The sequence below is a fragment of the Miscanthus floridulus genome, chromosome 4, assembly GCF_019320115.1.
Source record: "Miscanthus floridulus cultivar M001 chromosome 4, ASM1932011v1, whole genome shotgun sequence".
Classification (NCBI taxonomy): Eukaryota; Viridiplantae; Streptophyta; class Magnoliopsida; order Poales; family Poaceae; genus Miscanthus; species Miscanthus floridulus.
Genome location: NC_089583.1, coordinates 2,498,889 through 2,512,332, shown reverse-complemented (window position 1 = coordinate 2,512,332; position 13,444 = coordinate 2,498,889). Strand labels below are relative to the sequence as shown.

General features: G+C 47.1%; 1 protein-coding gene across 1 annotated transcript; it reads left to right on the top strand.

Moving 5' to 3' along the window:
- The first annotated feature begins 1,387 nt into the window (after positions 1-1,387).
- LOC136550719 (RNA-binding protein CP33, chloroplastic-like) lies at positions 1,388-12,716 on the top strand. Its single transcript, XM_066542319.1, has 2 exons — positions 1,388-1,523; positions 12,274-12,716. The coding sequence occupies exons 1-2, from the start codon at positions 1,388-1,390 to the stop codon at positions 12,714-12,716; spliced, it is 579 nt and encodes a 192-aa protein (XP_066398416.1).
- The last annotated feature ends 728 nt before the right edge of the window (positions 12,717-13,444 follow it).

Genomic DNA, 13,444 nt, shown 5'->3' with positions numbered 1-13,444 from the left:
TGGGCACCTTTGGTGCGGCGGCAGATCCACCCACCCCTGTTGGCTCTTGGGGCATGGCGGTGGAGCCACCCCCCCTCCATCGGCACCTCGGGTGCGATGGCAGATCCACCTGCCCCTGCTAGCTCTTGAGGAGTGGCGGTGGGGCCACCCCCTCCGCTAGCACCTCGGGCGTGGTGGTGGATCTGCTCGCCCCTGTTGGTTCTGAGGGCAGGCCGATGGTCCAGCCCATCTCCATCGGCCTCGTGGACGCGCTTTCCCCTCCATGAAACGGGAAAGGTTCTGACCCCTGCAAGGATGAGCGGGTGCCTGTCAGCATGTCCTCACTCTCTAGGCCACCACGCTCGGTGTCATCAACTACCTCATCATCTTCTTCCTCATCATCATCATTGTCACTATTAGTTTCATCCCCTCGCTCCCGTGGCACGCAATTTTTGCTACTTCTTCTTCCTCTTGTCCTCCTTCACTTTCCTCTGCCGCACGGCCTTAGTGTGGTTCACTGCCCTCACGGATAGATCCCCTAGCATCAGAGCTAGGAGATCTATGAGGATGAGGTCCCTTGACTGGTCCCCCAATCTCAATGTTAGTATCAAAGGGTCAGAAGTTCAATTGAAGAAGAAGGCACGAGGAAGAGAAAACTTACAAGGACGATGTACCCTAGTTCTAGCCACATTGGGGGATGCCCCGGCACTAGGTACACAAAATCAAGAGGGGCACCTACGTTGTCCCAAGAAGGCTCCATCGCCTCCTTGATGCGCTGTGTGGACTTCAGAGGGGGAGAGCACCTCCTCAGCAAGCGCTGTCCTGTCAAATGATGCCCCGGGCGCCATCGCGTATAGGGGAAGCATGTGCCTCATCAGCGATGCCACCCTCCTCACATGATAGGCGCTGAGGATTCCTGACCCCTTCAGCCCTGTCTCCTTTAGGAAGCGAATGGCGGTGAGATGGGCCTGGATCCTCTTCTTGTCCTTCTCTAGGACACCCACTTCCTCCATGAATCTGGGGCCTCTTCAATTAAGCGCCCAGTGAACTCTGGCATGGGGGCGGTGGCATCATTCTTGAGATAAAACCAATGCGAATGCCACCCCTTATTGGAGGTCGACAGTCGCATTGCCGAGTAGTCGCCGACCCGGTTGTTCTGAAGCTAGATGCCAGCGCATCCCATCAGCATACTTAGCTCCTGCCTCTTCTTCCTCTTCTTTTGGAGGGTGACAGCGAAGAAGTGCCACCACAGATCAAAGTGAGGGCTGATCCCCAAGAATCCCTCACATGGGGCGACAAACGCCGCCATGTGTTGGATCCCATTAGGGTTGAGGTGCTATAGCTCTATCTTGTAATAGTGCAGCAGTCCTCGAAGGAATCTATGGGTGGGGGTGGCAAACCCGCACTCATGGAAGTGCGTGAACGAGATGACATAGCCATCGGGTGGCGACGACACATCCTCCTTGTCGGGCAGCCACCACTCCTCGACAGTGGTTCGCACGCAGAGAAGACCATGGCAGACAAGGCCCTCCAGGCGCTGGAGGGTGATTTCAGAGCGGCACCATGGCTCCATTATAAGATGGGGGTGGGTGGATGCGAATTTGACGATGGCTAAGACACAAATGCGGAGAACTTAGGCGATTGGTGGCGGAGGTTGTAGATGTGAAGGGAAGGAGGCAAAGTATGAAACCCTGGGGGTGAACCCTTTAGTTTTATAGGGGCGATGGATGCAAGGAAACCAACTGTCCACCTAAATCTCCGTGCCTCCCATGATCTACCACAATGTCACATAGCGGGATACACACATGCAATCCCTATCCTTTCCTTCGGGAAACTCACCGGATGTTTTGCGTCCAAGGGCGGATCGGGACTTGTTACGAGTAATAGGAATATGGATCAAAAGTGCATCTATGGCCCATCTGGGCCTAGGAGTCCAATGGTTGGCCCATCAACGGGTCCAATAGCCGCTCCAAACACCCCTACAACAAAGGATGGAAAGAGTTGGGCCTCGCAAGCGGCCAGCGCCTAGGCACACGAGCACCACGGGCATCTTGACCCACAATTAAGTCGCAGTCAGGCTTTCCCTGACCGGATCTCCACAAACGAGATACCGGGACCCCAATCAAACTATCTAGCTAAACAACCACCAAATCTCATGACCATACCCGCGAAGGGTCTGACCTCGATGAAGAAGAAATCACCATCTTCAGGGCACACCGTGGGCAACAATAGAGGGCCAGGGCTCTTAGATTCATCTCTTTCGGAAAACCCTCCGAAGGAGTATCCTACTGCTTCGTAGGCTTGGAGGCTACACCCATCGGGTGTGCTCGTGTGCACCCGCTGGCAAGTCAAAAGATCCCCAAGCAATTCTAATCAAATCGCCCGAGGGCTTAGGGGCTACTATCAGGGACCAATATCAGGGTACCCAAAGAGGAGGAGCTAATGATCGTCAATATTGATTCATCCATGTGATCAAGAGCGTGACTACACCGCTTGCCAAGTCACTTCTCGTCCATCCACCGAGACCATGGGCCCTGCCTCGTCTGACCCTCGAGGGTTGGCTCCGCCTCAGTGGGCGCTGTGGCCACAGGTCTCATCTCTCCTGACCCTCGAGGGTTGACTTCGCCTTAGGCCGACTCCCGAAGGCTAGCTCCGCCTTGCCCGATGTCTGAAGGCAGACTCTGTCTCACCCGACCCATGAGGGCTAGCTCTGCCTCGCCCAACATCTGAGGGCTGGCTCCACCTCGCCCGATGTCTAAGGGCAGACTCTATCTTACCTAACCCCTGAGGGTTGGCTCCACCTCGCCCGATATCTAAGGGCTGGCTCTGCCTTGCCCAACATCTGAGAGCTAGCTCCGCCTTGTTCGATGTCTGAGGGCAAACTCTATCTTGCCCAACCCCTGAGACCTGGCTCCGCCTCGATCGACGTCTAAGGGTTGGCTCCACCTTGCCAAATGTCTGAGGGCAGACTCCATCTCACTCGAACCCTAAGGGTTGGCTCCACCTCGCCCGACGTCTGCGCGCTGCTCCTTCATAACTACACGCGTAGATAAGACAGGGCACTCAAGTCAACCGCAATACCAAGGACCATACCCTACATGCCTATAGGAAAGTACCATTAGGATATGACTAGAAGGGTGCTTTGAGACCTTCTAGGCATGTTAGAGTCCAAACAGTGTTGTAGGCGTCGACATTTGTCTTACAGTATTGTGGGCGCTGCCATTTACTCTCGCGCATGGATCCTTATAGAAGCACACGACAACCACTATGGTCCAGGAGGAAACTCGCATCACCTACAGTAATGGACGTGTGGTCACTGCACCATCTGCTCCCCATAGGGCTATAGATCAGCACCCTAGTCTGCTGCGCCGCCCGTCGGGGTAGGATGGGACGTGACAACTTGCTGACAATGTTAGGACATGGCATCATCAGCTGATAGATGCCTAGCATGGCCCTATCAAGATCAGCGGACATGCACCCAGCATGGAGCTATCCCTGGCACCGCCTACCATGTCAGCGAGGCTCGCACAGAGGAAAAGAAAGACCTGGCATCTTTGAAGGACCTCCTTTGTCTTTGGTTTTTCTTCTTTCTCCCATTTGTAATCCTTGCTCCCCCTTGGCCTATAAAAGGGAAAGTAGGGCACCCCACCAAAGGGATAGATTCAACACACCACACATCACATCACGCATAGCTGAGCAGCAACTAAGCTCTCAGCACCTATTAGATCTTTCCATCAGAGACTTGGGACCTTTCCCTCTCTTGCCCATTTGTAACTCCTACTATGAACTGGACGTAGGTACATTCTGCCCGAACCAGTATAAACCTTGTGTCTTTTTAGCACACCATCCGGGTCAGACGCGCAATAACACAAATTTACTTGTTGGTGTTTACTCGAAACACCGACACTTACAGTATGCTCAAGTAAGTACACGCCCTGACTTAACTTTTGTTACCGAGATACTTGGCAGATATCAGAGTAATCCAGGAATAGAACACTAGAGAATGGTAAAGAAAGCTTTGCATTATTTGTAAGGCACAAAAGGTCTAATGCTAACATATAGAAGATCTGATTCCCTATATATAGAGGGGTATTTAGATTCAGATTTTGTGAAAGATGTAGATGATAGAAAATCCACATCAGGCTATGTATTTACTCTCATAGGGGGAGTTATATCGTGGAAAAACTCCAAGCAAACCGTCACTACATCGTCCACAATGTATGCCAAGTTTGTAGCATGTTATGAGGCTATGGGGCAGGTGAACTAGCTATAGAAATTTATGCCCGGATTGAAAGTGGTCGATGACATTCATAAACCACTCAAGTTGTACTACGACAATGAGCCTGCAGTATATTATGCTCACAACAATAAGTCAAGTGGTGCAGCCAAACACATTGACATAAAGTTTTATGTTGTGAAAGACAAAGTCTAGGATCATTCTATTAGTCTTGAGCACATAAGTACAAAGAAAATGCTTGCGGATCCGTTTACAAAAGGCTTACCGCCCATTGTGTTCAGAGAACTCTTAGCCAACATGGGTTTACGGGAAAGCCTATGATTCCTGGACAATAAGGGCCTAGTTGAGAATCTATTTCAAAACAGAGAGGTGTATTGTAGCTGTTAATACAATGGTACTAACTGTTGTGACAAGGCACGCTCTATGCACTATTTAGTGATGGAATGGGAAAAGATAAAGCATTTTAAAATCATGTTGAAAAGTGAGATTAAGGAGGAGAATATTAGGTTGATGTCCTCCTGACTTGATCCAATGACCGAGTCGGGACCTTGATCCACGCCCTGATCGGGGGCATCCAACCGAGCCATGGTTGGTGGGTCCCCGTCGCACAGCGCCATATAAAAGGAGGTGGGGGGCCGGGGCACTCGGTATGAGGTTTACTACGCTGCCAGCAACCCCATCCACAACCCTAACCGATCCAAGGAGGCGCTGCCAGCGATGAGAAGCCCCACTGCCTCACCGCTGCCGGGACGCCACCGCCCTGCACTACGCTCAACCCTCTTCACTGACCTCACCACCAACACCGTCATCATGGCGAGCTCCTCCGCCAAGCACACCAATAGTCAACCACTTCAATCCTCTCTCTCTCTTTCTCTAGTTCATGGTCTAGTCATCTTATTCCAAATAGAAATGTTCTCACCCACTAGATCTTACTCCTAGTGATCCTAAGAATTTAACATGGCGTAGACATTTCATAGATCCTAAGAATTTAACATGGTCTAGTCAGCCTCAATTTTTTATCACAACCAAAACATATGATATCTTGACATCTTGATAAGTTTTGTGATTTTCGGACTTCGTTTGCTTTTTATAGAATTTAAAAACAACTCGAATGCAAGTTCGTGGTCATGTTTCATGAACAAGATGTTCGAAATTGGTGGTCTGTTCCTAGAAACGGCCTCACATTATACTAAATAACATGAATATCATTTTTCCATTCATTTTTTTAGTATTCGAGTGACTAGCGGTTATAATTTGAATTATCCAAGAAAATTCAATTGAATGAAATAAATTAAACAAATATAGAAAAAGTCTGAGAAATGTGCCACATTGGAACATGGAGTACCAGGTATTATCTAAGGACTGTAGAAAAAGTTTAGAGGTCAAAAGTGAAAAAATGGTTTACCGAGTGTCAAAAAATGACACTCAGCAAAGGAGCCTCTTTGCCGAGTGTTAGGAGAAGACTATCGACAAAGGAGCCTCTTTGCCGAGTGATAGCCTTGTGGAATCTCAATCTGTTGGGTCCTTTGCTAGCTTGCTGCTTGAAGTCTCTGATTATAGACATAAGGATCTATATCTCTATGGATCTTTTGAATTGATGGTGCTATTTTTTGAGCCAACGACGGTATGTGTCCTGAGGTGCCAAAATTGATTATCTGGTTCTAACTTTGCCCCATCGGCTATTATACATGCTGTATTGATGGTCCAGGATTATACTGTACCTGATTCGTAGCAGTGCCTGGAGTTTGTTCAGATAAACCTTGAAGTGTCTGGACATCACCATTACTAGCTAGTACTGCTTCTTGATGGCTGGTACCGACTTGATTAGTCCCTTGAGTCGATGGATCTGGAATGTTGTAACAAGTCGATCCAACCTGACCAATTGGAATCCCATGAATCGCCTCTTTCATGGCGTTGTGAAATGCGTCAACGAAAGCTTCATTGCGGCTTGATATGGCATCACGAACAGATTTGTCTATGGCTTTTGTAAAGAAACACCTATCTTCAGCTTCAACTATATCTGTCTGCCCATGTAGTATAACCCTTGGTAGTGGAAATTTATGAATAATTGTGTTGTTACGTGTTTTGGTGTAGGACAACAAACACTTCTTCTGAAATTCTTCTATAGCCTTGTCAATGGTATCCTTATCCTCATCAGGTAGGTCTTCATAGTGTACCATAAGGATGTTGTCGTTGTTGTGAGCCACCATGACGATTGTGGTGTCTCACTAGGCGTGCCAGAAATGTGTGTCGACACAAAATTTCACCTCCATGCCGAGGACACACGCAGCAACCAGAAGGGTCTGCTCGATGGAGCAGATCCGCCTGGCTTCAGCGCAAGGGTGGTCAATCCTACGCAATCCTCCCGAGACGTGCCAGTCAATTTGACCCTGCAATTGATAAGGAGAGAAAGCTTATCAGTAATTAAGGGCGGAACATGTCGGTGTTGCCAGACAGTCCTAAATGTGCGGCTCTGAGAGCCGATATGAGAGGAAATGGACTAAATAGCCGATCCCACCATGTTCATAAGAATGAATCGATTAAAGCTCGTGGGGTTGTATAAGAAGGATCGGTTATCATTCAGGATAAATGTTGTTTAAGCAAATATTAATCAATGGCAATAAGATATCAATGATGATTGGTTTATACTGAGCCAATGATTACAAGTAACCGAACTCCTTTTATTTAAAGAAATAACTCAATACTTCTTAACCATTTAATAAAGGTAAATCTAATGAACATGTTAGATCTCATCTATCGCCATGACTAGTGGGGCATGAGGCAGAATCATGCAGGCCATAGAAACAATAATAGACTCGATGACCCTAACTCATTACTAATATCAGTGGGGCATGAGGCAGAATCATGCAAGCTGTAATACCATAACAAGATCATGGGGCTAACGCATCTTTCAACTTATCTCTACTTCAATGATCTTGTAATGTGAACTATTCATGAAAGCATTCGATATCGGCTAAACAGACGATTCAGGCATAGCGCACAGTTAAGGTCATGCCTTCTCAAGAATAGGTCTACTAACTAATGATCCCCACTCCATGGTGCCAACAGTGGGGTGAGAGGCAGAATCCCACAGGTTGTGATGACGGGCCATGGAACGGTTTTCATTAACTAATATATCTACTCAAGATCGGACATGCCTTAACCGCACACTATGCATGATTAAGATTGATGCAAAACAGCCGATAAAAACATAACTCATCGCTTAAGATGTAGATTAGATCAGTTTTAGATTAGCAAACGATGAGTTAAACAAGATATAAGGCCGATCCAGATCAATCTCAATCGTGCAGAGTGATATTGTTGTAATTAGATAAACAATGAAAGCAATAAGCAATATCGGTAACTTAATGAATCTACCAAAGACTGCCATACTAAGGTAGAGTCGATAACTTGACCTTGATCTACTTCAAGCAGTGGAGTGTGAGGCAGAATCACACAGGCCATACTTGAATTAGACAAGAATCGATAACTAGCCTATACCAGAGTCACAGTGGGGGTCGACCGGATCGATACAGCCATACGAACAGAGGTATAAACCATAACGGTACTTATAGACAAGCAGTGGAGGTCAACCGGATCGATGCAGCCGTACTCGCGGAAGAACTCGCCGAGATCTACTCTACTCCTACTCCTAAGGGGTGGCCGGAGCCGAAAAAAGTAATTGACTTTGTATTTGATTGATTGTTGTCTTTATAATAGCTGAGGTTTGGTATTTATACCCGGAGTCTAAACATGAACCTTACTCGAGTACGACTCAATACAATCTTTGGTATAATAAAAATATTCCTAATTTAAGATAACTTGGACTATAATCTTTCCCTTTTTGTAGAGTCCAATATGTCTCGTCCCAGCGCCAATCATAGCATCTGTCGTCATCTGCTGGCGCTATCTGAAGAAAGCTAACTCTAGTGCATCTGAATCAACTAGTTCCGATCTCCATGCAGCTGATTCCTTGATGATGACAAGATTTTTGGGAGCTTCCGAACCCCTATAACTCTTCTTCCAAATTCTAGTGTAAACAGGATGGCCACGACATAGTCCAGACATGGGGAGCGTAGCGTCAGGCCAGTCGTGGCGCGAGGAGCGGGGAAGGAAGGGGTGGCGCTGAGAGCTACGGTCTAGTGCGGGACCATGGGGCTCACATGCGCCTCCGCTGCGAGGGGGAGGGCCGATGACGGCGGGTGTGAGGCGCGACGCGGCAGTGCGTGACCACGGCGGTTGCTCGGCAAAGAGAGGGTGGAGCGGACGAAGGCAAGGAAGAGCAGGCGTGTGAGAGAGAGCGAGGAGCCGTGAGCAGCTCACCATCAACTACATAAGCGCGACGTGGGGCAGGGCGTCCTATCACAACATTGCCGGCAGGGCAACACATCGCGATGCGAATAAATTGGATGGTTGATGGATTCAGAGCAGGGGGACGCACCACCGTATTCAAGCGGCTAGGACGGCAGTGAGGTAAGGACAGCAGCGGCAGCAGCAAGGACGTGAGAGATCATGCAGCAGCTGAACACATGGGTGTCGCATGGCTCTATTGGCGGCGTGCCTGTGCATGAGACGACGTGACACGGATGTGAACAGCGACACCTGTGACAGCCATTTTAAAAGATCTAAAGCCTGTCAACTACCACCAATAAACATCTCATGCGATAGCTCATACTCCATACCAAGCCATGAAACAAAATATTAGGATGTTATGTAATTATTTTGCACCAAACAAACCACCACAAACAACGCTATAAAATAAAATTTCTGATTTTTAGCGTTGATGCGAGAAGATGGTTTTTAAATTTTAAATTCAATTTTTGAGCCATCAGAAATACCATGGAACAACATCTATTCGCCAAATCCACAGTTGCAGTTCATCTACTAAACTTGCACTTCAAATTTTATTTAAGTACCAATTACAGTTATATTTTAGTTTTGTTTATAAAAATTGTTTTTCATGCTTAATCAATTAAACAAGTCATTCGCTATTTATTTGCTATCAAGCATTTTAAGCACTTTCTTCATACTTTTCCGAAACAAGCCCTAAACAACTTTTGTCCACAAGATTATTTAAAAGTCATCAAACACCGGGACAAGTTGACTAGCAACACTTTATTCGTTTGTTTAATTCACGAAAGGGTCACACAAGATTCGTTTATAATTTCACGTGTGCTTTAACTTTTAACTTGAAAATTTGTTTTACTAATTACTCTTAGGCATTAACCTAGGTGCTAAGCAAGCTCGTAACACTAGATGTGTTACATTTAGCCCCTGGGCGGTGGCCGGAGTTCACTGCTTGCTGGCCTAGAAGCCCCTTGGCACATTGGCGCCCCCTCCCTCGACCCACGGTGTCAACTAACATGCTTGGGTGTCTACCCTGCTTGGCTTCTTGCTCTGGGCTAGCGGCAGTGGCACAGTCTGCATCATTTTCCTTCCTGAGGGCGTCGTCGAAGCCTGTCTACACCATTCGGGTCATCGGGGTAGGCTGTGGGATGAAAATCCCTGTGTGCTTTGTCAATGATGCTAGCGTCTGCGGATGTCAGTTTCCTTCTTGAAAGCATCGTTGGACCGCTCCTGCTGCTATGCTTCTGCTCCCTCTGCTTCCCTACCTAGAGTTACCCCTTGCTGTGCTATGCCTGATTGTGCTCCATGCTAGTCTTCGCTTTGGGAGGTCCAGTAGTTGGTTAGTGTTGCCATAGTCATTTGCTTCTCTGTAGCGGATGCTGTGCCGCTATCGCTATTCCTTGACGGATGCTTTGCCATCATGTTGCTTGGGCGGTTGCCATGCCGCTTCAGTCTCCCCTCTCAGGCAGTTGTTTTGCTACTGTGAGCGTGATGGCCCCCGATCCACGGATGCTTTGCCGCTGTGCTGTAGTTCCGGCGGATGCTTTGCCGTAGTGGTCTCTTCTCTAGCGGATGCTTTGCCACTGTTATCATGCTGGCGCCCTTGGCGGATGCTTTGTCGTCGAGGTTGATGTTGGCCTCGTCGCCTTTGTGGTCTTCACTACACTACTGGCGACCGATGTGTCGTCTTCCTGTATTAGACTTAGCCGGCTGGGGATTTTAGGTGGAGGGTCTCCCCCATCGTGTTTTCTTGCTTTTTGTTTGTGCCTGTGGGATTTCGTTGGTAATCCTAGGATTACTTGCGAGTCCTATGCTTCATTGTACCAACTCTAACCTCTCTTAATGAAGCACGTGCTATGCACGCTTTTGAAAAAAAAAGAAAAAATGTGTATTTGTTGTGAAGTTGAGACAGTTGAAGTACATACCACTCCGAGCTCACTACTGGAAACAGGGCCTTTGCCGAGTGCAAACTGCTTTGCCGAGTGTCAAAAATCGGGCACTCGGCAAAGACCTTCTTTGCCGAGTGCCGTACTCGACAAAAAATTGCACTCGGCAAAGAATTCTTTGCCGAGTGTTGGGCACTCGGCAAAAAAGGGCACTCTGCAAAGGACTTTTTTGCCGAGTGCCAGGCTCTCGGTAAAAGCGCGGCACTCGGCATAGGCTGCCCCGCGTAACGGTGTTCGTCCACGTCCTTTTTTGCCGAGTGCCTGCTGTTAGGCACTCGGCAAAGATTTTTTTTAGAAAATACTTTGTCGAGTGCCCCTAACACGGCGCTCGGCAAAGATTCAATATTTTTTTGAAATGTCTTTGCTGAGTGCCTAACAGCTTCAGCACTCGGCAAAGGGAGGAATTAAAAAAATTACATTTTTTTTAAATACCTTTGCCGAGTGCCCCTGTGAAGGCACTCGCCAAAGAGGAAATTTCTAAAAAAACTTCAAAAATCCACTTTGTCGAGCGCCTTATTCTTGGCACTCGGCAAAGACCCCCTTTGTCGAGTGCCATGCCCCGGCGCTCGACAAAGGTTTTTTTTTGTTTTTGGCCTCCAAATTTTTTGTGTAGCCCTTTTAAAGTACCAGGAACTCCTCGTTAGAATTTGGGAATTTTTTGTGGCTTTTGATATTTTTAGTTACTTTATTTCGTTTACTTGAGTTTTTTTTTGAAAAATATAAATTTGAACTGCACGTGGTACGAATAATAGAATTTAATGATTCAAAAAATGATAGTCATGTTACTGAGTGTAGTGTGAGGCCGTATCTAGGAACGGACCCAAAATTTCGGACATCTTGTTCACAAAACATGACCGCAAACTTGCGTGCGAAGTGTTTTTAAATTCTATAAAAAGCAAACGAAGTCCAAAAATCATAAAACTTGTTGAGATGTCGTGATATCATATGCGGAGGCTATGATAAAAATTTCAGAAGATTTCATGCAAGTTGTCACGTACGATGCTTGCAAACCAAAGAATCTCCGAAGTTTCATGATTTCGTGAAGAGGCCGACAAGGTGGTAAGCATCGTACATGATAACTTGCACGAAACCTTCTCAAATTTTTATCACAGCCTCCATATATGATATCATGATATCTTGATAAGTTTATGATTTTTGGACTTCATTTGCTTTTTATAGAATTTAAAAACAACTCAACCGCAAGTTCGTGGTCTTGTTTCGTGAACAAGATGTTCGAAATTGATGGTCTGGTCTAGGATACGGCCTTACATTATACTAAATAACATGAATATCATTTTTCCATTATTTTTTTTCATTATTCGAATGACTACCAGTTATAATTTGAATTATCCAAGAAAATTCAATTAAATGAAATAAATTAAAGAAATATAGAAAAAGTTCGAGAAATGTGCCACATTGGAACATGGAGTACTAGGTATTGTATGAGAACTGTAGAAAAAGTTTGGAGGTGAAAAGTGAAAAAAAATATAGTTTGCCGAGTGTCAAAAAATGACACTCGGCAAATAACTGATTTGCCGAGTGTCAGGACGTATGGCACTCGGCAAAGAATTTTTTAAAAAATTAAAAACCCCTCTTTGCCGAGTGCCAGTCCGGGGGCACTCGGCGAAGATTTTTTTTTAAAAAAACCCTCTTTGCTTAGTGCCAGGCCAGGTGGCACTCGGCAAAGAATTAAAAAATAAAAAAACTTTGCCGAGTGCTAGATCGGGGGCACTCGACAAAGGGGGGATTTAACTCCCGGCCTAGCCGGCCCACACACACCGCACACACGCACCCGCCGCCGCCCACGCCCGCTAGCGCCGCCCGCCCACAAGCTCCTCCCCACGGTCTCCCTCCCGCTCCTCTCCTCCTCCACCCACGCCGCGCCGCTCCTCCTCCACGCCAGCCGCTGCCTGCCGCTCGCGCCCCTCGTGGCCTCCTCCGATGCCGTCGAGTGGGCTGACAAGGAGGAGGAGGAAGAGGAGGCCAGAGAGGCCTTCGATGAGGAGGCTAGGGAGGTTGAGGAGGAGGTGCTGGCCTCAGGCGACGAGGGTGAGGGGGAGTACGCCACGGTCGAGCTGCCCGAGGAGGCCAAGGTCTACGTTGGGAACCTCCCCTACGACATCGACAGTGAGGGACTCACGCAGCTCTTCGACCAGGCCAGCATCGTTGAGGTCACCGAGGTGAGCCGGACACGCCTCACCCCCTAAATTTCCTATTCACTTTGACGTGTGATGTTCAGTTGGTTATAATTGCTATGTTGTGCTTGACGAAACCTAGAATTTACAGTAATTGCCTATGCTCATTGTGAGTATGATCTCCAGTTGCTTCCTGTAACTAAATACCGCTCAGTAAACGTTTGATTCTGTCTATGGACTCGTTATGAACTTGTTTGCTATGTGCACAACTGTACATTCATGTTGCCTTCAGAATGCGGTGTTTCCCCAGTTTAATTCTGTCATATACTCATATGTCTTAGTCTATGGTACTTGTTGTCAAATGTTCCTAGAAATGACATGAGATGAATCCTTCTATTTTCACCAGTTTATGCTCTACCTATTAACAATACCTTTTTACAAATTTGGACTTATGTCGTGGAATTTGGAATGGATGTGTATGCAAAAGGGAATGGAAATAGAAGGAAATGAATTAGTAAACAGTTATCCATGGTGAGTGGCCTTGGAGTGCTCTCGCGTGTGTCACCATCGTCGTCACTACAAGCAGAAGAACCGATCTTTCAATGGCATCGCATCAAAGCCGGGTCTGTGATGACACGTCCATGAGCCATGGCCGTCATCTGTAGCTAGTTCCCTCCGCACATGCGTGTGCATGGAACAGAATATACAATGTTATCATCACCAGTCATCATGCTGGAAAATATGCATACTAGATTCAGTCGCGTTTAGTACTAGATTTGGTACATTGTAGTTAGATTTCG

Bases quoted from the DNA above. Each gene is read 5' to 3' on its own strand.
- LOC136550719 (XM_066542319.1), top strand. From the start codon at position 1,388: ATGGAAGTGCGTGAACGAGATGACATAGCCATCGGGTGGCGACGACAC. The intron at 1,524-12,273 runs GTGATTTCAGAG...CTCCCGGCCTAG, and splicing joins GGCCCTCCAGGCGCTGGAGG to CCGGCCCACACACACCGCAC.